Genomic DNA, 24880 nt, shown 5'->3' with positions numbered 1-24880 from the left:
CCCCACCCCCCGCCGCTGCCCTGCATGCTGGGACTCGTCCTTTGTCCCCTTGCAGAAGAGTGGGCATCAGTTCGGTTAAGTGTTTCACCTGGAGGAAAGGATGCCTGCCCTTTCCTGCCCTAGCTGTCCATGTAGAACGAGAACTAGTGTTTTCTCCGGCGGGACAGTTCCTAAGAGCGCACGGGCCCTTAACCTCCTGTGTTTCAAGACGGCTTCCAAACGAGGCTGGCATTTTCCCTGACGGTGCTTTGCTCAAGACCTTGAATCTCCGTTGGTATGAAGAAGACAAACAAATGAGCTACGGAGGGGCTTAGGATCAAGAACAACACGGAGTCATGGGGATGGGGGAAGATTGCTGTCTTTGTAATTAATTCGATCTGCTTCTTTCACTTGAAGCCCAAATATGAGGCCACATTATCCTTCCAGTTTGTCCCTCAAGCTCCCATCTGCCCGATAGTTACAAGTCTGGTATCCTTTCTCTCCTCCTTAAACCGTCCTGCCAAGACAGGCCGGCTCAATGCAACGGAGGGTCAGTCCTGCTTCCAAACCAGGTGAAGGAACTGCTTCCAAACCAGGTGAAGGGTCCTGTGGGCCCTTTTGGGATGTTCTTGTTGAGCCCGGTCCCCACTCGGGCCCTAGTGTGACCCCACCCTCTGCCCATTTGAAGTCCTGGGCTCTGGTTCTCTTTGGTCACACTCATATGCTTCGAGGTGTTTTTTGGTTTCACCCTTGGGCAAAGGAGATGCCGGCTTGAATTTCAGGTGACCATTTAGCCAGCGTCCTGTTTAATCTTGACCTTACCAAGAGATCTGTTTCCCTTTTGGATACCATGCCGTCATACTTCTTGACCTTGGATTCCCCAGGTGATCTCAGACCCTTTACTACGCTGACACTCGTTACAAATCAGATGAGAAGAGGCCAAAGGCATTCCAAATTTATTTAAACACAGAAAGTTTTCTCTTCAATCCTTGTTCTTGTTAAGCAGAACTCAGCTCTATCATGGATTCTGTTCTGTTTGTCAAATTTCTTTGCTAAAAATATATATGTTTTCACTTTAATCCAGAACGACAATTTTGCAGTTCTTATCTTCAACCTTCCGGTTGGCGTAAGGACGGAACTTTCCTGAGTTAGCCATTTATCTCTATAGTAGTGATAGTTAGTGAACCCTCTGCTGACTTTAGGCTTCATAATATGGCACTGACACCTGATTTCAGCAGACACAGCTCTTCTGGGGATATGCTGTAATTCTCATAATTGTTAAGTAGTTATATTACCCGTCTGGGTGTCGTCCTTTATCAGCTACTGATGTAACAGAAACCGTAGACTCCTCTGCCTAATCATTGGGTAGAGGCAGGACCCTGTCTGTGTGATTAAGGAGGCAGCGAGGAAAGCAGAAAGTCCAATTGAAGTCACTCTCGCGTTGTTTAGAATTCATTTTCAGACGCTCCATCCAAGGGCGGAACAGGCCTCCATTACTTATGCCCGAAAGTGGAAAATACTCCTAGACAGGTCCCAATGAAACTTAGCATGTTTCCATTGATGTATCTCCCACCTCGTGCTGGCTGTGCTCCAGGGGCTCCATACGTTACAGCGCATCCTCCCCTACGCAAGACAGATATAGTTGCCTCCGTGTTTCAGAGGTAGAAACCGGGGCCTAGAGGGCCTAAGTAACTTACCTCGTGGCCCACAGGGAGCTCCACTTACGGTTGTGCGTGTTGCTTACTTGTGCATTTCACAACTCTGGGGGAGGGCACCGTGCACCCCACAGTCGCTGTGGATTTGCAGAGTTAGTAAGACCATAGCCCAGAAGATGGCACGAAAATATCTTGAGGAAGGGGCTCCTTCTTCCAATTCACGCAAAGTTGTCATATTGAAGAGGGGGCGGGGCGGTCCAGTGACTAGTAGTTACAGCGGCGGCTCAAACCCAAAGTGGTCTAGCTTACTAAGAGCAGAAATCGAGAATAGAAATTAGGAAAAACCCTCCCCTGGGGGTCTAGTTCAGGGTCTTCCAGCTCCCGTGCGATTGATGTTTGGGAGCAGGGAATTGTTGTAGGGGCTACCCTGTAAATTCTGGAATGCTTAGTAGCATCTCTGGCCTCAGCCCACCTGATGCCGGTAGCAGCTCCCCGCCATGCCCCAGGTGTGACCAACCGAAAGCATCTCTAGACATTACCAAGGATCCTGTGGGGGCCGGGAGGGGGGGAAAAGTCACCCCTGGTTGAGAACACTCGGTAGCTTTTATAACTAAGTGACCATGTGTTCTTGGAGAAATCTATTAACCTTCCTAAACCTGAGTTCTGAGCTTTGGGGATAAAATTTCTTCAACCGGCACCGCACAGCGGTTGAGAAGAGTGGTTTACTCTAAGGAATATGCAGATATCCCAGTAACAGCAAGGTTGTACAGGGAGTCAAGAGTTCGCAAGGGTTTCTAGACACCCTTGGCCTAAACCTTGAATCAAAACGAAGGGCTAGGAGTCAAACGTTAAAGCAGCAGGGGAAATATGAGGAGAGTGTTGTTTCTGTGAATTGGTTCGAAGTCGCGGGAAAACAGGTGGCCCACGCAGCCATCTTAGATTCGAGTAAAGGCCACAGAGTGGGAAGGTCCTGGTGAGGTTTGAGGGGAAATTGGGCTGTGTTTGTAGAGTGCTGAATGCCTTTGTAAGGGAATAGGTGCTTAATTCTTTTAAGCCCTGAATCTCTGGAAGGATTCCACTAAGGTAGTATCACCCACGCTGTAGATTGGTTAGAGGCAGGGAGAGAGCGAGTGGGGAGGCTTTTGTATAAATAGCAATATGGAAACCAGCAGTTCACGTTGTAAATGTCTCCACGTAACAGTGGCCTTGGCATTTGAATCGCGTACGTCCTGAGCACCTATCTGAGTTCCTCTAAACGAGTGAGTGTTGTTCAGCAATTTTCGTATTACTCTTCCTCGGATGCTGTGGCCTCTGGGAGGTGGCGGAGGCAAGGACACAAGGCAAAGAGAGAATTAGGGAATGCAGTGAGGACTCACTCCGGAGCTGCAGAGAAAAAGTGGCGAGTGTGGTCCAGAAAAGTTAAGAGGGGCATCACCGAGGAGACTGAGTTTAAACCGCGCATCAGCAGGCGTGTAGGGATCGAATGTCGGCTCCGCTCCGGGATGGGAATTAGCGAAAAACCCCTCTGGTCGAAGTAGGAGTGGACAGAGAGGAACTAGAGAGAGGTTGTTGGCTTAATGTTTGGTGGTAGAGAATACAGGCCGAGTGCAGTGGAGGGAGGCAAAAATCAAACTGTAAACTACCGTCAAGAAACAAAGCAGTTTTCGACTTTTCCTCTTCCCTGTTTGGTGGTTTGGGTTAGGTGCGTTATCTATTTGTTGGATAGTTGTTATGGCTCGGAGCATGAAGAAGGGGGGCCAGCACATCTAGAAGCTTGGAGGCTCACACAGGGTCTAGCCAGCGCCTTGCCACATGAACTTGTTTCTGTAAAACAGAGGAAGAGGGAAATGTACAGAGTCGGGTGGGGGAGGTCATTTTTCTCCTCGATAAAATGAACATAATATTTCCTTTCGAACTGGCCCCTAAAATTTACTGCATCCCTAACTGCTAGGATCTTACAGATTTTGAAAAGACGGACCTGGGGAAAATTGTTGGCTCGTCCGTCAGTGCTTTTCTTGGGGAAAAGAATGGTATTTTACCAAATCAGGGTGTTTAGCTATCAGTGTTTGCTTTGTTTCATTCCATTTTGTTTACTATCTGCTTTGCTCCTTGGGGAGAAGAGAAATTCCCAAATGTACGAAAGATTTCATTTCTTTTAGAAAGAATATTGCAGGAACATAACTGAGACCTCTTGAGCCGTGGGTTCCCAGGTTGTCCAGGAACCCTCCGGTATCGCACGGAAAATGTGGTATAACCATGCACCGTTTGGGTGAGAGAGTCCATGGCTGGCCTCATTTCTTCAAAGAGTCTACGAGGCACAAAAGGAGTCATGAGCCACCAACATAAAGCTGACATTAGTGATCTTTGAGGAGGTGCTTACCTCTACAAAGTGGGAGGTTGGCTTTGGAACCGGAGCAGGCCCACTGCCTCGCTCTCCCTACCCTGAGTCCAGCTCCCCCGACCCTTTAAAGCTAGTGTTGCCATTGCCCCATATTCTGTGACAGGGGCCGGGGGCCACCATGCAAGGGTGACAGGTGGGAGGCGCAGGGTCGGGACAAAGATGCAGGGTAGCTTCTCGGGTCTGGGCTCCGGGCATCACTTCCCTGTCTGTCGAAAAAGGACAACAGCCCAGCTGCTTCATGAGCTTATAGTGCAAAAGAATTGAAACAGCCCGTGGGAAGTTCCTGCTCCGGTGACTGTACGTGCCAAACTTGTAATACATGTGAGCGAGTCATATTCTGTTTAGAAACGATCTAGGGTGCTTATTGGGTAAAGAGAAAATTGTTCCTTTAATTGGCTGGCTAATCATTAACTAGCGAACTGCCCCCAAGCGCACATGGTTATGACCTGGACATATGGATACGTAGATGCTGACACACGAACACAAGAGTGAAGGCTGTCTGTGAACAGTCTCCTTTCCAGGTTCAAAAGCAGTAAACCAAAGACAGATCAAAACAAAACAAAAATGCGTTAACAAGCCCCAGCAGCATGGTCTGCAGCTGGGATCTATGTACAATTTTACAGACGGATTGAATTGCATTCCCAGAATAGCAACAGGAGAAGAAGGGAACGGAAACTGAGTTCTGGATCGTCCTTGTACTAAACATTCTTTTAAAAGAAAACAAAATCTTCTATTTGTTAATGTTAAAAAAAAAATCAGGGAAAACCCTGATAGGACTTTAAGAGGAGGGGAGGGGAGGCCCTCGAGATGCCTGAGCTCTCAAGGGATGAATTTGAAAATGACACCTATTTCAGTTTATCCTTAGGGATAAACTTCCAGGAAGAGAAATGAAAAATAAAGGGAAAAAACATGGCAGGGTTTGTATGAATGAAATAAAACAGAGACAAAATAGTTGAACCGTCCTACACAAAGAGCACTTCCTTGAAAATTCCCAGTGTTGACCATTCAAAAGCATTTCACTTGGCAGGAAACCTGAAAACAGGCTCCCCTTCCAAAAATAGCACCCACTCCGTGCCACTTGGGGCCACGCGGGGATGGCAGGCCCGGGTAGCCGCAAGCTCGGGGCTCCCCAGGACAAGGGTCAGACCAGGAGTCTCTCTCGTGACTGTGAACCCGGACTCTTGAATTCTGCTCTGTGTGCCCGGGTGCCCCTCGAAGGTTGGGCACATCTTCCCAGGCTGAGCAGCCATGGTTCCCGGATGTATCCCTGCATTGCTCGATTTTCAACTCGTATCAACAAGAGAAATAAACATGTGCCTGGATCGGTGGTTCTCGCTCAAGGGCAGTTTAGCCCCCCGGGGGACTCGCGGCAATGGCCTTGCCTGCCTCTCCTGCAGCGCCCTTTGCCGCACTGGCATGCCTGGATGTGTTTTATGTGTTTCTGTTTTCGCATCCAGCGTTCTTCCTGCAGTGGAATTGTCCCTTGCCCCAGCCCCTCCGCTTCTTCCTTCATGGTTTTGTGCAAATATTGCCACCTCTTTGGAGTGTCCCTGGGGCCTCCAGAGCTGATAGCTTCATGCTTTGTACTTACCACTTGGGCCTGATATGTCTGTTTCCCCTCTAGAAAGTGAACTCTTTAAAATAAGGACTGTAGTGTCATCATTGTTGAACATTGTTTAAATAGTGAGAATCCATGAAAACTGTATAGCCTATGGTAGGTGCTTAGTGGGTGATTTAATAGAGAGATGATGAATGGATGGATGCAGGGATGGATGCAGGGATAGATGGAGGGCTGGCTGGTGGATAGATGGATGGATGGTTGGTTAGATGGATGGATGGACGGACATCAGTAGTTTTTAAAAGCAGACAGGGTAGACATTTATAGAGTGCCGGTTTCACAACGAATACCTTAGAGACGTAAAATTGTGCTTAATATGCTATTGAAATGACCAGGGAGCTATGAGAGTCAATCCAAGATACGAAGCAAAAGGAAAATGACAGTGCTCCTCACGGATTCTTCCAGAAATGATACAGTCCTTGCAGAAAAGAAAGGGGAAAAGGTTCCTTCGATCACCGAACCACCCAGCAGTTTGAAAAGCAAAAATAACACCAATCCTTGTATTCCCCGCTCTTGTAGGTCACTGGGAACAAAATGACATCTCTAAACTTGGCCACCATATTTGGACCCAACCTGCTGCACAAGCAGAAATCCTCAGACAAAGAATTCTCGGTCCAGAGTTCAGCCCGGGCTGAGGAGAGCACAGCCATCATCGCTGTGGTACAGAAGATGATTGAAAATTATGAAGCCCTGTTCATGGTAAGTGGCTCTTCTTTTGCACGACATCTCAGTAAATGGCCTATTAATTCTCTTTAGTGGCATAATGAGACCCATGCACACCGCGTTCTGCTCTAGAGTGCCAGTCGTTGCCTGAATTCGTTGGCAACCAGACAGTTTCAGTAGACGTAGAGATTCACGTAGCTGTGATGCCACTGGAAATGTGCGACTCCATGTTTAAACAAACCTACCCGAGTTAGAAATTCCATTTCGTCGGCCCCTAAACGACGGTCACAATTTGGAGGCATTTAATTATTCAGGTAGCAATGTCCTTGCTCGAAAGTATTGATAAAACCCTTCTTTGGGGAATTCTGTGTGGCCCTCATGAATTCATGTGATTCATGACCGTCTCCATCAATGGCACCTCCTGCAAGGTCCATCTTGACATTCTAGCGGCTCCATGAAGCCTCACCCCTCTCCCCCATGTCCTTCTCATGTCACTTCTCTGTCCCGTGAACTCCATTACTGTCCTTATTGATGTTTATCCTACTCAACATTGTGTTACAGTCATTTATGACTATTTCCCTTAGTAGTTTATAAATGCATTTGAAACACGGGCTGTGCCCTCGTTATCTCCTCTCTGTATCCTCTGTGCACTTTTGGAAGGCCCTCCATCTGGCAGGCACTCAATAAATATTCTTTTTTATTTGTATTGAATTACCAGTTCCTGTTTTGCTTCAAAACACCACCCCGCTCACTCCCACTTCCCTTGAAACATTAGAACAAATGCCAACTCTCTTCTATTTCTGTTCACCACTCCTATCGCATATCAGAATGCACAGGAACTTTCTCCATGTTTCCTCTCCCATTTCTCCTGTCAACTTGCAAGCACTCATCATAAACCCTACCTATTCTGCTAGAGCCTCGTGTGGCTTCTTCCCGAGTATGCTAGTGCCCTCTTTTGAATCTCCTTAGTATTTCGTCTACATTTATCAAATGCCTCGCATTAGATTTACTTCCATGCTTGTCTTACACCAATTATTATATATTTTTTTGTACATTTGAGAGCCAGTGCTTTAGAATCTTTGCCCTCCGTGTCTTACCTGTGTGATCGTGACCCAGTAACCCAGCGCTCAATAAGCATCGATTTCAGCTTCCGTGAAGTGGGGAAAAAATAAAAATACGACCTATTTCCCAGGGTGGTGCCCAGAAGCATTTGATATGTGAAAACATTCTGCAGACTGTAAAATTCTGTGCAAACGTTAATTAATAATTGTATCAGTTGGGCCACATGAGCTGGCTCAAGTCTCAGTATTTTTGCACAACAGACGTAAATACCTTGTTGACATAAAGTTTAATCAGATGTTTGTCAGACGGCCTTGCAGCTAACAATTTAGGGACTTTAGCTCCTTGCATCTTGAGACCCTGCGACCCCCTAGGATTTTATGGGAGAACCCAGAAGGGCCATCCATCATGGCTACTCAAATCCCATCGCGCAAGCCATACTTAACTGCAAGGGAAGCTGGGAAATGGATTCCTGCTGGGTGCCCAGGAAGAAGAGAAAAGGGATTTACATTCAATGAAAAGTTCACTGAGGCAGAGCGGGCTCTTGCTCGTCTTTGACTCTCTGAAGCGCCGTCCCTGTGTTGCACACAATAAGCTCTCAAAAAAATGTAGAATTAGTCATTGCTTGTATATAAGTTTCACACTTCAGCCAAAATGCTCATAATTAATTACATGTTGGGATGAGTCAAATATCTGAACTTCTCAACATTTTCTTCAAGTTTTAAGTCACATATCATCTTGCCAAGTCGTTTTGGCATTACTTCATGCTCTCTGGATTTTTTTTTTTTAACAAAATAATACCTCTTGCCAATCTTAATTCTGTTCTCTAAATTCTATATTCTAAGCAAAGTTCTTTAGATAAAACCACAAACCATCGGGCATTTCTCATCCAGTCGGATGCTAACACAGCCAGTCTCGGCCTCCTTGAAAGCACAGTTGCCACCATTTTCATTGTGTCATTCCCCTCCTTCCCATTTCCTGCCACCCGGACTACTACAAACAGCGGAAGAACACAGTCTTCCACCTTTCCCAGCATTTTCCAAACATGCTTTTCGCCTGCTGTTCTCAGTAGAGATTGATATTGAGAGTCTTCTTGGCTAGTAGCTCCTACTTGTGCTCCCCAGCTGTGGCCTTTACTTCTCAGTGAGGCCTTTCCTGGCCACCTTGTCTACGACACAGCCCCTCCCCCCGCCCACCACGTACACTCATCACTACTAACACAGGGTTTGTACTCATTTCTCTTGTTTGTTGCGTGTTTCCCCACTACAACACAAGCTCCATGACAGGATGAATTTGTGGCCTTTACCATCTACTCCCTTTACAGCATTATCCCCGTGCCTGACACATGGAAGAAACCCAAGCGATAGTGGTTGAATTAATGAGTGACTCCATGGTAGTTCTGGGACATATGATTTCCATATTGTTAATCTTTACTCCTTATACATATCAAAAGGTTTAAAGGCGGGGGAATTAAGGACACCTTTGTCAGAGTATGTGAGCCATTACTATAAGCATTCTTGATTTCCTTAGACAGATGATGGGAATTGTGTATTGAGGAAAAAAAAATTGTGAGGTAGGGGGAGAGGTGGGCCAGAGACCCCAGGCCAGGGCCCGTAAAAAGCAAACCGACTCTGGAGTCAGAGAACTTGGCTATAGCCCCGTCTTTGCCACACGTTAACTTTGTGACGTCACCTTCTGAGATTTCCATCTCTTTAGTTATCAAAGGACGAGGTTAGAACGAACAAGATCCAAGCTCCCTTCTAGTTCTAAACTCTACATGGCTCTATGCCCTCACACTGATTTTGCCTCTTTTATTTCTACAAAGCACAAAAGAATCCCATCACTTTGTACGCTGTCTTGGCATATTTGGCATTTCAGAATCTAGTTGGTTATACCAAAGCCGACGGCTGCGTTGGTACAGCTGCTCTGCGTGGGTGGACAAATTTGTTTTGTGTTTTTAAAGAAGCTTTCGGAGTTAGTACAATAATTCCAAACAAGGAAGGCTGAAGCCTGATGGTTGAAGTGTGTTAGCCGTTGTGCCGTTTCACAGCTTTCGGAAGGATTTACGAGCTCCGAAAGGAAGGCTTTGTTCCCCGTTGGCATTAGACAGGAAGACCTGTCAGAAAAGGTGGCTGCGAGTTTGTCCGTGAAGGCAGAATGCACCTGCCTGGAGGCAGCGCTTCCTTCGAAGAATGGATAGAAGGGCTAGAGAGACCCGCAGAGGCCTGGCGAGGACCCAGGGTTTGTTCTGAGTGTTAGTAACGTCCTTCATTTTCTGATGTTGGGACTGCCTCTCCCACATGGCCAGTATGTGAGTTAATGAGAGAACGTGGAGAAGAACCTGGCTTTGTCTCATCATACACAACAGGCGCCTCGATCCAGAGGCTGACGCACGGTTCCAGAGTCTGGCTAGGACAGGCTAGCACACCAGTTGTTTGCTTCTCGGACGCTGGCTCGGAAATGCTAGAGCTGGAGAGAGGTCCTGATAACAGCCATCATGAGCACGCTATCAAAACTCAGGGCAGCAGATGGTAACAGTCGTTCTCAAACTTGAGCGTGCAGCAGGGTGGCAAGGAAATTTGCCCAACCTTCAGATTCCTGCACCACACTCCAGAGAATCAGATGGGGTAGCGCTGGGATGGGGCCCAGGAATCCACACTTTCTCATGAACGCCTCCTGGCCATTCTGGTCATCTCTGAACCACGCCTTGGGAAACCACATCTTGGGGAATCCCCAAGAGGCGGGAAAGACCATGAGCTTGGGAAGGCGCTACCAGAATTCAAATCTGTGCTTGGCTGTCTATTTGCCGTGGGATCTCGGGCCCATGCTCAACGTCACTAAGCCTTCGTTTTCCCGTAGTACAAAAGCGAGATGAAGTCACCTAATTTATAGGATCATTTTGAGAATTAGAAATGACACTTTAAGACGCTTGGGACAAGAACTGACATAGACTAGGCACGCAAAAAAGAAAGATCACTGCTCTTCTTACATGAAATTGATAAGATGCTGCCCTATCACAGCACTTTTAAAGGTGTCGCCTCTGTGGCAAAGCCCACCCTGCCGGCTCTGTAGAAGCATGACCTGCTCCCACATGTACAGAGTCCCTAGCACCCGTCACCTGTTAACTCGCTGTATAACTTACTCATTTATTGTGCTTATTGAAACCCGATAGAACGTGCAAACTTTCTGAAGGCAGGGATTCTCATTTCTTTTGTCCACTGGCGCTCCAAAAGGCAAATAATATATTATTGGTTGAATAAGTGCAACAATATATTGCCAGAAAAATACGCATTTCTGTTGTTTGTTTGTTTGTTTCTGGTTCAGTGCCCATACCCCTTAGATCCCCTCGCCTTTAAATTATGACGCTGTATTTCGCACATCAACAGTTGAATAACTGGATAACATGAAATGATGCTCTCTGGGAACACTGGAAATAAGGGAAGGGTCATGCATATCCAGAAACAGTCTCTGGTATCTTTGTAAGGCAGAAAGCATTCCCCGACTAAATCATTGGCGCGTGCATCGTTCTGAGTCATTGCTCAGACATACATAACATAACCGAGGCTGGCAACTCCAGAGAAAAGTCATTGCTGCTCCTGGAATCAGTAAGAGCTTCAGAGCAGAGTGGAGAGAACTGTCAGCCCATTCTGAGGGCCGATACTAACTGATTCCTCCCCGGGCTCCTTTTTGGAGAGAGGGAAAGTGGAGCCGGCATCCCCTTCTAGGCCCGTGAAGAGCCCAGCGTGCTGCAGAGACGTGGGAACGCCAGCGCACTCCCATCCCGCTGCTTCGTCAGCCGGAGCTGGGGACCAGCCCCACGCACATGGGAATTTTCAACTGAGAACAACCCGGAGCAAGGGTCACAGGCCGACACGAGGATTCCAGGCTGGGAGGCCAAGCCCCGCTTTGTGTTCTCTCCATTCCCCGATGCAAATTGCATTTTCTTAAAACCGCTTTTGCGTGCCAAGTCCAAGGGAGTCAAGCAGTGATCCGGGTCATCAAATGGGAAACCACCCCCTACCAACATATCTGGAGAATTCTATATGATTTCCATTTCCTTTTTCATACAACCACTGTTGCTTTTTTTTTTCTTAATGTTTTGGGTTTTTTGTTTTTTGGTTTTTTTTTTTTGAGAGATAGACAGAGTGCAAGCTGGGGAGAGGCAGAGACAGAGAGGGAGACACAGAATCTGAAGCAGACTCCAGGCTGTGAGCTGTCAGCACAGAGCCCGACGCAGGGCTCGAACTCACAAACCACGAGATCATGACCTGAGCCGAAGTTGGACGCTTAACCGACTGAGCCACCCAGGCACCCCTGTTTAGTTTTTTTTTACTTTTTTTTTTAAACTAACCACTGCTTACGTCCCAGGGCTCAGGCCGGTCTTTGTGTACCTCAGCAGCAGCGTGTCGTGAGGAGCAAGCCAAGAGAGTTTGCCCAAGTGACGCGGCAGCTAAGTGAATTATTTCTACAGCATGAGGCCCCCAAAGACAAGGTGCATTAATATGGTGTCTCGCATGTGGAGTCCATTTGGAGGAGGAAGAGAGAGGCAATTTTAGCCCGTTTGAAAATGGGGAGCAGAGTGCTGTTAACAGCATTCATCCCTCTGGACGAATCGTAACACCGCCCCGCTGGATGTCCAGGCCGGCAGGTGGCTGTGAGAGCCAGCTCCCATTGCTTCTGGAGCCTGTTCACCTGGTCCCTGCCCACAGTGACAGAACGCAGGCACCCCTGGCGACACACAGGCAGGGAGGGGCGGAGGCCCTAGTGGGTTTCACCGCCTTTACCCTGTGGCCGTGGAGCAAGGACTGCTGGTTTTTCTTCGTCATCCTTCCTGGCATCTCCCCCCACCTTCCCCATCTCCACGGGTCCTGGGCCCCTCGACTCTGTTTGTTCAGTAACATGCCCTAGTTGCCAAACACGCATGTATCGGGCACTTAAGAAAAATGTGTTGGGGTGCCTGGGTGGCGCAGTCGGTTAAGCGTCCGACTTCAGCCAGGTCACGATCTCGCGGTCCGGGAGTTCGAGCCCCGCGTCAGGCTCTGGGCTGATGGCTCAGAGCCTGGAGCCTGTTTCCGATTCTGTGTCTCCCTCTCTCTCTGCCCCTCCCCCGTTCATGCTCTCTCTCTGTCCAAAAAATAAATAAACGTTGAAAAAAAAATTTTTTTTTTAAAAGAAAAATGTGTTGAACTTAAATGCATTCTGACCCTCCAGATGCACCCAGAGCCCCTTACATAATAGGAATCCATCCTCCACCACAGTGACACAGAAGATTCTAGGCTGGGCCTGCCCACGTTTGAGCTTTGGCTCCCATAAACAGCTCAAGTGATTGCTTTCAGTGTGTTTGTTAACTTAAAAAAATGTCACCATGACTTCCAGTGATATTTACTTTTGCTGGAAAGTGTTGCAGTTTTAAATGCCAAAGCATCCTTCGTGGTCCAGCACAAAGGGACGGATATTGGTTTGGAACACCCAGAGGCAAGTACGATAGGGCTGTGTCCTGGGAATTGCTCTTCGAGAAGCCCCTAATGGTTTGTTGTAGTGACTTAGTAAATGGAGAGAACTTGAACCATTTTCCCCTCTCTGTGGTTTATAGAATAAACTACACCATGGCAGTTATGCCCTAGGCAGTCGTTCAAGGTTTCATTTTTAATTTGATCGGGTGGATTTTGATCGTGACAGTTTTATCCCTTCATGTGTGCACTGTTTACATTTTTCTGCTGAAGCAGGAGAGTCCAAAGTTCTTTTGATTTTTGAAATAGCATTCTGCTCTGAAGGAACACATGAAAAGAAAGCTAAGGAGTTGAGTCTCCAGATAAACACAACCATAAATGGTACCCTTGGAATATATCTAAACTTACTGAATAGTTGACTAAAACCCAGTAGAGATTTTGATGTGAAACAATACATTGTAAGTGAAGAAGCCACTGGGGCTGGGTTTTGTTTCTTCATTCACATGTGCAGAACTGGTTGATTTTAAAAACTAATGTGTTCTTCGCAATCCTCCTCCTTAGTTTCCGTTTGGCTGTATACAGAATCCCAGAAGAAAACCGATAAAATGTGTTTGAATATGGAGTCATACGTTTCATTTTTCATTTTTTAAAGTTATCTCTGTGCCCAGCGTGGGTCTCGAACTCATGACCCGGAAATCAAGGGTTGCATGCTCTACTGACTGAGCCAGCCGGGCACCCCTCATTTTTATATGACTGGGAACAGTAGTTTGCATACGTGTCAGAAAATTTCTCACGATCCTCAGTTGGGAACGGAAGTTTATTTGCCAACTCTAGAAATTAATAGCAAGGGTATTTTGCTAGAACGTGACATTGGTACTCTCTTATAAGCAGAGAGAAGCGTCCATACAACGCTAACAGAACAAGTGTATACCATAAAGACCAATAATTCTGGGTTCTTTTGCTTATTATTTGTAGCCATTCCAACAACGTTTTTTGAGCATCCATTGGGTAGAAAACACCACCCGAGCTGGTGTTCTGAAAAAGCGTAATAATACTGACTTGAGTAAGTAGGTGAACGGTCATGGGTGTGCAGGTAGGAGCTTCAGGAGAAAAAAGAGCAGGCGGCAAAGAGGAAAAAGAAGACGCAGTTATTTCCAGTGTCTCTCGCAGCCATCATCACATCCCGTGATGAAAAGAGATGTCTCAAGACCCCCACTTGGGGTACCTTGGCCAGGACTGGCAGGCATGTGCTTGCCTTCTCCGAGAAAGGGGCTAGCTGAAAGAGAATTACAGCCCTGGGAGCCTGTATCACTTCTGGGCAAGTTCTACCACCCCTGCCTTCAGGCAACTTACCTTCTAATGATGTCTTGAGGTCTGGCAGAAGAGAAGGAACCAGAAGGGAGAAGCTACGTGGAGTTGGCTTCAAGACGATTGCAGATGAGCGGCCAACTGGTCACAAACTTTAACTCTAGCAGTTCAGGGCGGGGGGTGGGGTTCAGGAGTAGAGACATATCAAGAGGAAATCCCACCACTTGGTCACCCACCCGAGTGTTAAGCAGAGGAGAAGAGAGTGATGCTTCTCTGTGAGTGGACGGGAAAAGAGGCAGAGATGGATGCCTGTTAGTCTAGAAAAAAGGCGCAGAACAAATATAGGCCATCTCCATGTTACCCGCTTTTATTTTTTTCTTCTAAGTGTTTCGTTTATTAATTATTTTGTCTGTTTCGAATAGAATCTTTTATTCTAAGCCTCTTGGCAATTGGTAAGGTGCTTTCAAATCCGTCAGCCTTTCTGATCCTCACACACTTCCATAAAGGCAAATGGGACACATAGGATATGCCTGGACTTTGAGATGCAGGAACAGAATCCGAAAGAAGATCATGGATGTATCCAAGTTTACACTAATTGATAATAAGCAACGAAGCTTATAAAAACGGGACCTCAGGGGCTATCGAATCTTACTCAGACATTCTTCTGACAACGTCCCGATTCCTGCAATGGAGCGCAACTAGGAATGGTCTGTCTGGATATTTCTGACTTACGTAAGCTCCTGTTTCCTGTCCGTTCATTCCCTCAACTTTTGTTTCTCTCTTAAGTATGGAACTTCACCGAAAATGAATGCTCATCCAACTGAACTGAGCCAGTAGTTTGACAGTTTCATTAAATAATAGCAAATTAAATACACAAATAGGGGCAAAGATTGGAGGGATTATTGAGAAAACAGCACCAGAGGCTGTTGTACAAATATTAAAAGTCCGTGCCAGGCATCCTTTCCAATTCTCTGTCCTCATTTTCCCACTGGCCCCAATTTTCTGTACCATTCCTTAATGACAAACAAACAAATGTGGCGTTATCAAATGAATTTTTAAAGCTGCTTTATATCATTTTGTAACAAGATGGGATATAAATAAACGAGTTAAAATAATGGCTCATGTACAGGGTAGTCAGTCTTACATAATACATATCCTTCCTACAATACGTGGATCCACATTTTTAAATGATATCTTTTTACTTACTTGCAAATACTGTCCCCGAGCCAAAATGGCATTGGGGGTCTTTTAAAAAGAAACTATAGATAGATGTATAACACTGACCCTTTCTATTTGCATTTGTTACCAAGTAAAAGTCGTGCGTGCTACGTAAAATAAACCTCAGTGATTATAATCGGTTGGGAACCAAGCCCGGTTGAACGAGTGAAAACTCTGCATTACAGAATGATTTAACAGAATGTTATGGAAAGTTATGCTTTCAATAATGATGCTCCCCGTAACCTATTCTAATAGCGTATGCAAGTTAATAACTTATCATTAGACACACCATACACTCTCAAAGAATTAATATTGTGATGCTTGCAGCACCCCGACGGATATGCATGAAGGCTGTTGATTCCTCAGTGGGAACGAATGGGGGCTTGGAGCAAAATTTCTTATTACGTGTCTAAGGATGGAAAAATTTTAATTAAACTAACGGCATGAAAAGCAAATATTTTTCCTCATTTGCTCATGGGAATTTCTTTCAGAAAGTGCTCAGGATATACATTGTGGGCTTATATTATTTTTCACTTTCTGTTCATCTTTTAAACAGGAGCTCTCCTCTCATTTTTACCCTTTAGGCATCACTCTTTGACAAATTGATATAATACTGTGTATCTGTTGGGCCGTGCTGTTGCAAAAACTTACAGTAAAAATGATCCGTCTTTTTTTTTTTTTTTTCCTTTTAAGTAGGCTTCACCTCCAGCGTGGGGCCCCAGGCGGGGCTTGAACTCACGACCCTGAGATCAAGACCTGAGCTGAGAGCAAGAGTCGGGTGCTCAACCGACTGAGCAACCAGGCACCCCTATCGGTCTTTTTATTTTTTTTAATGTATGCAATAAAGAGGACAGAATCCCTCAGCCTTGACCTCAAAGGCTTGTCCCTTCTCTTCTCCTTCCCAGGCCATTAGGCTTGGTCGCAGAGCTTTAAATGCCATCGGTATATATCTCCCTAGTTTCTCTTCCCAGTTGCCTACTAGATCTGTCTTTCGTTCGGGTGTCCCACAGGCCAGTCCCCCTTACCCTAGTGAAGCCACCCTCCTAGCCGTGACCTCCAGCCTCTTCTGGCTGCTGCTTCTGTAGACCAGTCAGCCTCCGTGGCAGCCCCGTGCTTCCAGGCACCTTTCTTGTCCGCCCTCTCCCTCCCTCTTTCTCCCTCCAGCCGGCAAATTAGCTAACGCTATCGTCTCTATCTTCACTGTCGCCAAGATCCCAAGGTTTCTCATCGGCTCAGCATCCTGGTTCAGCCCTCCGTCCCTCTCTTCTGGAGAGGTCGACGGCCCCTCTCTGCGCTCCCTGCTTCACCCCTTGCTCCCCCGCAACCTACTCTCAATGCGGCAGCCAGTGACGACAGTTCACGTTAGTCCTCTGCTCGAAACCCCCAGGGACTCCCCCACCGCCTAGATTGAGAGCAGATGTCCTTCTCGTGACCCGTAAGACTCCTCAGCATCTGGCCTTGGCCACCTGATCCACTTCCTACCGCTCGCCTCCTTCCTCATTCTTTCCAGCCTCGCCGGGCCTCCTCTCTGCTCGTGACTCCCGATCCTGAGATTGTTCTCTTCCTTCTGCTTGGAGTGATTTTCTCCAAGTCCTTCATCAACTTCAGTTCTCTGTTAAGATGTCAGTTTCTCTGTGACCTGGCACCCTACTTAAATTGCACGTCCCTGCCCCGCCCCACCCCCCTCTCCATCGCCCTCCTCTGCTTCGTTTTTCTCCGTGCGACCCGTGCTATGTTTTCTTTATTTGTTGAATGCCGGTCTTTCCATATTTGTTGTCAGTTTCAAGGAGACCGGGATTCCTGTCTGTCTGGTTTGCAGCTGAGCTCCAGCATCCAGCTCCTGGCACTCAAGAGAGGCATTCGCCAAATATTGATGTGATGAATTAAGGGAACGGGGTGGGGAGAGGCCGGGGGTAGAAGTGCAGGGGTGCCAATGGAGAGTGTGGGAGGATGACTGCCAGGGACAAAATGGCAAAGACGAGCAAGCAAGTCGAGGGCGTCGGCAGTGGGGATAAAAAGGTTTGTGAGCAGGCTCCTTGATTAGAGCTCTCCGACAATCCCACAGAGAAGAAACTTGATGCCGGAGGTGAAGGGAACAGAGGGTATACAAGTTAGCAAGTTGCTGCGTCGCGGGTGCATCGAGGACGTATCTTTCTTTCGGACTAAAAACTTTTAAGTGCTGTGAGGAACTTGAGGCCCACACAGCTGAACAAGCCACAGGCAAATATGGCTCCAGGCAGAGCTGTACCTAGGACTCAAATGCTGTCAACAGACCCTTTTCTTTCTTTCCATTTCTTGGTGTTGTTTCTTGGACCGTCAGCACAGTCTTGAGGCCCTCTGGGGCTTCTGGCCCCACATTGCCTCCTCAGATGCCTCAGGGAAACCCTCCCGGCTTTTTGTGACCTCCAGTGGGGCCGCACACCCATCCCACAGGCAGCTGTGGTAGTCTGGGAAGGGAATGATGGCAGCCTTAGACCAGCTTACGCATCACCCCTGAGCTAAGGGTTGGGGGACTTGGGGCATAACTGCTATAACAAGAGGGAAATGGAAGCTGGTAGTGGCCAACAGATGCCCGCTGCAAAGGGGTCGTGAGGGCTCAAACTTGGATCACTACAATGGGATGGAAGAGAGGGGAAGGTAGGAACAGGCCTCACAGAGATGAAATCGAATAGATCTCCCGGTTCTGCACAGGGAGGGGAAAGGACACAGAGAAGCTTGAACGCAACCCAGATTTTGAGTTTGTGTGAGTAGGGTTTGGCACTATGATTAATGAAGATTCGGGATGAAGTGGGAGGGACAGATTTATGAGAGAAGGAAAGCGTTTTGTTGCTTTGTCATCCCTGTTTTTATTAATAAAATTGTTTCCAGCTTCTCAGAGCTCAAGAAGAGTTGAGTTCTGCAAGAGGCAGGAGGCAAACTCCTCCACCAGCCCCCTTATTCTGTGAACACTTGTCCCTGCAGTTTTGAAGAGCCTGGTCGCTGAGGCCTCGTATGCGAGAACCAGACGGAAATTTTGTTTTCTCTCAATAACTTGAGTTTCCGTTAGTTGAGCTACCAGCGTCTATAGAGTAGAAAACCCAGTGGAGTGGAGTTCAGACTTTCCTCACACAACATTTTCACACAAGCGGTTTAACATGGTAAGGCCGTCTTCTAACACGCTGTGGACTAGCCTAGGGAAACACGTGGCGCTCACCCACAGAATCCTAGTGAATGCCTTGTCAGATTCCAAAGCGAAAGCCTTTTCATTGTCCATGGACCAGGATGCGAGGAGGGGGGGAAGTGCAGGCTTCGAGTGACAAAATGACACGTGCAGATATAGTCGTCGGCATGTTTTTGCATGTTTGGTCTCTGCCAGGTACTGTTCTAAGTTCTCGACACGTAGTAAGTCATTTGATCGCCCCAGCAACCGTTTGTGGCGAGGACCTCATTCTCTCCATTTTGCAGATGAGGACACGGAGACCTAGAAAGGTCTCGTACCTTGCCGAAGGTCCCACAGCTAATAAACGGAACTAGGACTCAAACACGGTCTGGCTCAAGGGCCGCCCTCTTAATAAACCTATGTTCCAGAACTGCCCAAAACAATTATAATCTATGTCCGTTGTCTTGGCATAATTTGGACGATAAATTATGAACACCATCCCTCTTGACCATGATGTCTTGCTTATTCAAAGCCAAGAAAATCTAGTCTAAGCACAGAGGTATCCAAGTGAGTAGGCTATATCTCCAGTCATAGGACGTGTGACAATGTGGATTGAGTATGACTTTTTGGCAATCATCCACTTTGTCCTAAGAATTAAACTGGCTTTATGGCTTGGTATAGGTTTGGTTTTAACTGGTGAACCACTCTGCTCTGTTATGACCTTTTAGGCTCTGTTTTATGTTACCGTAAAGTCGCCAGTGACACTAGTTCTCCCCCTTCTGGAATGGTTTGACTGACACCTCAACGTCTGGCCCCTCCAGGTTCCGCCAGATCTCCAGAACGAAGTCCTGATCAGCCTGTTGGAGACCGACCCCGATGTGGTGGACTATTTACTCAGAAGGAAGGCCTCCCAGTCATCGTGAGTATGCCACTCACCCCCTCTTCCAAAGCTGCCGTGGGGATTCCTCTGTCCTTTTCTAGAGAATTCAAGAGGTTTATGTAACTCCATGCAGGGTGACTTGAAGTGGAATTTTGGCAACTTCCTGGGGAATCTTGTCAGTCCACCTATCCAGAAAAGTGCTTCAGTAAGACTAATCCACTTATTAAATTAGAACATGCCTTATGGGAGCTTTCTGTTTCATTTTTGGCTTTTTCTAGCCCCTCAAGGTCTTTTTGACTGTGTTTACTGGGAAAAAAGAACTAAATCACTGGCAAGAAGCTCAAAGGACTGTGATGCACCTCAGTGTTTCTCCTTCTAGAATCCTGATAGCTGTACTTACGTGCCCCTCAGGCTACGCCTGGACGCATCTTACTTGTGTCATTTATCAGCGCAAGTGACACGTTACCAAACCACAAGACAAGCCTCTACCAAGGCCTGGGTTCCCGTTTGAAATTAGAGGTGTGCGCCCTCCTGACTCTTCCCCTCTTCGCAGTTGACGTCCTTTTGGTAAAAACGCACACTGCTCTCCACATGCTGCCATGTTTGCAATGAGTAAAATGAATGCCGTGCCGTAGGCTGTGATTTGCCGCCATTTTGCCTCCAAAGGAAGAGCATTGGCTTTTTTACATTAGTCAGATTTTAGGATTAATCCCAACTATTTGGTAGAAAGGCAGCACGTATGGGGGTGCTGAGCATTTGGCAAAGCCAGTTAAGAGGGTAGTTTTGCATCGTTATCCAGGAACGATGTTGCTGCCATGACACCAAACCTTAAATCTGTGGCATGAAAAGTTGTCATCCTCTCATGAAAATGCCATTTATGTCATGCTTTTAATGTACCGAATTGCAACAACTCTAAGACACATTTCTTCCCACGTTTTATCGTCTCTGAAACTGAGAGTCATCTGACAGTCAATGGCGTGTCCTGATGTAATCCATAGCATTTTTCCTTTCTCGGCTCTCTATTCAATGGTGTCTTACAAATACCAACACGTGTTAAGTTGTCCCTTTATGTTGATGTTGAATTCGATAGATGAATTTTCATTTGAAACTATTTCACATGCACTTTTCAAAAAATTATCCTTGTGCCACTGATGATCAGGCCAAATTCTGGTTCGAGTAAGACACTTTGCCTGGAGTCAAGCCCCAAGAGCGACGAGTGACTAAAAATATATTCAAATTGTCTTAATGGGCTGGTATTTCATGGTCTTGCTCTTCTTAAATTTTTCCTAGATTTCTAACCATCATCAAGGTGTAAGTTCTAATTTAAACTAACGCAAATGGCTTTTCTTCACAGCAGATCTCGTATCACCAGAATTTTAATGAACTCACTCCTTTCCCTCCCTGCGCCAGAAAACAGACATGGTGGCATTTCTGTTCGTGAGTCCCTCGTTAAGCTGCATTTATGATGTTTCATGGGTACTCTGTGGGAAAGCTGGACAACACACACCTAAAAAAACCACTGATGTTGACTTGCCAAATTTCCGCTTTTAGATGGTGTGTTTAAATGTATAAATATTGTGCTTTGAAGAATGGTAGATGAAAGTTATTTTTATGTGGTTTTCAGGTATGTTCTTTGCATTATAAAGGCCAAGAAGTGAACTTTTCTTTCTCTACTCTTAGGGAAAGGAAGCAGCGTATGTGTTAGGCCCATCCCAAGCTGCACAGTTATCTAGCCTCTCCCGTTCCCTATCCCTATAAGAATAAGAATTGTAAGGTCAAGGCAAGCCGACCCTAGGCCATGACCATAGGTGTGTGTCAGGGGTTCAAGGGAAGGGAGGTGAGCTCACTGGTGCTCCGTGGATGTCAGAGACTAGCATTGTTGAACAGAAAACATTTGGAGATGACTTTCTTAGTAAGGGAGAGAGGGAGTGTTTGTTTTCCTCTAGGTACAGGCCAAGGAGAAGCCCAGAAGGGTTGATAATGATGTCGTGAAGTAAAAATACGTAAATAAATACTTATTTCATCCTGGTTGTCTTTTGAGGTTTGAGAGTCCCACCCTTGAGCTGTAGAGAGTGTCTTCATACCTTAAACACGTTTCTCAAGCCTCACTGTGTATACAGATCAGCAGGAGATCTCGTTACAAAGCCCTCCTGGTGATCTGAATCAGTAGATCTCAGGGAGGGAGTCTGAGAATCTGCATTTCTAGCAAGCTCCCAGATGTGATGCTGCTGGTCTGTGATCCACACTTTCAATACCAAAAGCTTAAAATATCAGGCATATTCCTAACTTTAGGTGCCTACAGACTCGTTGAAGGAGGCCTTCAAGGATAAAAATAATGCGAATCATGTTAGGAAGTGTGTCACAGAGTGTGGAATGATATGTGCTGGCTCATTGGTTCTCACACTTGCCTACCCATTTGAATGCCCTGGGGAGCCTGAGAATGACCATACCTGAGCGCCACCCCTAGAGACTGGATTCGTTTGTTCTAGGGTACAGTCTGGACATTAGGAATTTTTTAAATCTCCCCTGTGGTTCTACTGTTCTGCCACGTTAGATACTACGTATTTGCCATCACACGGTACTATATTTGAGGCAGGTGATTTTCTGACATTAAAAGGGGGTCTTTGCATTGACGAAGGAAGGGAACCAACACTCCAGACCATAAATCCACCTGGAGTTTGGAGAAGAGAAAGAGATGTGACCTATCGTCTCAGCGATGGCTTCTGAGAAGAGCAAGGATTTGCAGTGAACTTTGAAGACCGGAGAGGTGTCAAGAGACCTGGACATTTGGGAAGCTTGAACCAGGGCCTGGACATAACAATAAATCCGTCAACTGGCTATGGGCGTGATTAAGGAAACTGTTGGCTGGCACAGAGCACGGAAGCCCTTAAACGGCAGGCTTGGGGTGGCACTTAAATTAAGAAGTGATGGCAACGAATTACAGTGACAGGAGATTGCTCTTAGCTATGTGGTCTTGGGTAAATAGATTCATCTCTCTCTGTCTCGGTCCCCTCATCTGTAAAGCAGAGGTAAAACAGAGTTGTTGTGCTATTAGAAGAGTATCTGATTTCTAACGAATGCTTAATAAATGTCAATGATTGCTACCATGTTACTTCGAATCTCACCATTTTGTTCATTTGCAACCACTTACCAAAGATTTGGGTGTCATTGCTTTCTACCTTTCTATCCACGAGACAGCAACCACTGAAGGCAGTATGATGCAAAAGGAAGCCATCCGCTTTAAATTGCAGCGGTGTCTAAAGGCAAAGCCCACCGGTACCGGCCTGATCCAGTCGGCATCGGGATGGTGGTGTTGGTTCTGGAACAGAGAGAGGGGTGAGGGTGAAAAGACACACGAGTGGGAAGGTGACCCGAAGCCTCTGTTCTGTGCCATCGGCCCACATACCTAGATAAAGCTGTGGACTCCTGTGCCCCGCGTGGAGACTGCACAAGATGGGATGGGGAGTGGACAAACGAGTTTTCAAAAGAGTGCAGAACCAAGAACAAGAACATACTTACGATAATTTCTGTTTTGAAGGAGCAAACATTTAGTGACATTTGGGAATTGAATGTTTTGTTCTGGTCTGAGCTTTTCTCTTCTTCTGCGATGACAGCATTGGGGCAGCGGAAGGAGGACTCGTGATTTTTTTCTCGTGCTTGTCTACTTAGATTTTTGGCTTCAACCAAAACGGAATACCAAAGGGAGATTAGAAGAGATTTATATTACTAACAATGCAAGACTTCCAGTATTTTCATTGCTTGTCTGGAATATTTATTAGAATTATATGCTCTTTTCTTCAAAGACACTCAAAATAGATCCCCTTCCTTTGATTTAGGGATGTAAGGAGGTAGGGGATGAGAATGGAAGGTAAATCAAAGAGGACGAGGCATGTGGGACTCCGGCATTTGCAACAGAAGAAAAGAACCGAAGCAGGGCCCAGAGCAGGGCGAGGAGAGTGAGGCACTCACGTAGGTGCCCAAGTGGAGGGTGTGCTACGGAGTCAGGCGTTGGGGCGCCGGGGTGGCGCAGTCGGTTGAGCGTCCGACTCTTGCTTTCAGCTCCGGTCATGATCTCACGGTTCGCGAGTTCGAGCCCCACGCCGGGCTCCGCGCTCTCAGTGCAGAGCCTGCTTCCGATCCGTTCTCCCTGCCTCTCTGCCCCTCCCTCTCTCACGCTCTCTCTCTCAAAAATAAATGGTAAAACATTTACAATCAATCAATCAATCAATCAATCAATAAAAATTCAGGCATCAAAATGAACGATGTGGACCTGTCATATTTTTTTAAATCAAAGTTAACACCAAAATCTACGATGAGCAAAATAGTAAACAAAATTTTTTAAAGGCCACTGCCACGCCGAGCCACCGTGGCCCCCAAAGCCAAAGGGAAAATGTGTATGCTGGCCTAAATGGAAGCAAACCCATCAGTGATGCTTTGAAAATACTTCTTTGCTTATCTTATTTTTCAACCAAGAGAACTGGTGTTTGACAGTTTCTCCTGAGCAAGTAACAATCCTAAATAAGTTTTAATTAAGTTAAGCTGAACTAAATAATACAATTCTGTTTGGGCGCAAATAAAGCATTTCACCCTAATATAATGATGTAAGTCCTAATGTGCCAACTTTTCAACTTTTCAATAGCTTTCAGCTGCTTTAATGTTCTGGGAAAAAAAGCTAACCATTAAAAAATCACAAACAACCATGCATACCTATGTGGTGTGCAAGGCTAAATATAGCATTTTCCTACTATATTCTGGAAGCAAAATGGAAAGAAAACAAATTTCACTGCGTTTGGGAGTGAAAGGTAATTGTTTTCCTGAACCAGATTCTCCTCCTGTTGAATAAAAAAAAAAAAAAAAAAATCTACCTTCTTCATGATGGAGGAGCGTTAGTTAGGCTTTCTCATAATTCAAGGCGTCACATTGAAATTATCAAATAAATATCATGTAGATAATTTCGTTTAACCTTTCAAAGACCGTCCTTGAGAATGCCTTCCTCCACAAAACCATGGAGCGCTACAGGATGGACTATGATTCCAGTTTTCCTTTTCCTAGGATTTGTAAGGTCAAAAAGTTCTCAGGAAATTCTGAGAGATGAGAAATCAGACTTTCTCAGTATAGTATAATAGCAATGAACCCTACTGACTGGCCGTAGTGTAGCCTCAGCTGTCATTCTGTTCCAGCTCCTTGGAAATGAATGAAGCATTAACCCGCCCCCACCCCCCCCCCCCCATGCACACTCTGTTCAAGAAAACCTTTTCAGGGGCGCCTGGGTGGCTCAGTCGGTTAAGCATCTGACTTCGGCTCAGGTCATGATCTCACGGTTCGTGAGTTCGAGCCCCGCGTCGGGCCTGGAGCCTGCTTCAGATTCTGTGTCTCCCTCTCTCTCTGCTCCTCCCCCGCTCAGGTTCTGTTTCTCTGTCTCTCAAAACTAAATAAACATTAAAAAAAAAAATAGAAAAAAAGAAAGCCTTTTCAGCCAGACAACTTCAGGAGAAATGCATGTGGAATAG

At 46.3% G+C, this 24880-nt stretch overlaps 1 protein-coding gene across 5 annotated transcripts in view; it reads left to right on the top strand.

Moving 5' to 3' along the window:
* ARHGAP6 (Rho GTPase activating protein 6) overlaps positions 1 to 24880 on the top strand; it is a 448084-nt gene that overhangs the window by 410773 nt on the left and 12431 nt on the right. For all 5 annotated transcript variants that reach the window (XM_027054478.2, XM_027054479.2, XM_053202059.1 and 2 more), the window contains exons 9-10: positions 6173 to 6352; positions 19312 to 19409. In XM_027054478.2, coding sequence (XP_026910279.1) covers positions 6173 to 6352; positions 19312 to 19409 — 278 coding nt within the window. The remainder of the gene's footprint in view (positions 1 to 6172; positions 6353 to 19311; positions 19410 to 24880) is intronic.

The sequence above is a fragment of the Acinonyx jubatus genome, chromosome X, assembly GCF_027475565.1.
Source record: "Acinonyx jubatus isolate Ajub_Pintada_27869175 chromosome X, VMU_Ajub_asm_v1.0, whole genome shotgun sequence".
NCBI lineage: Eukaryota > Metazoa > Chordata > Mammalia > Carnivora > Felidae > Acinonyx > Acinonyx jubatus.
This window is presented reverse-complemented; position numbering and strand designations above follow the sequence as displayed.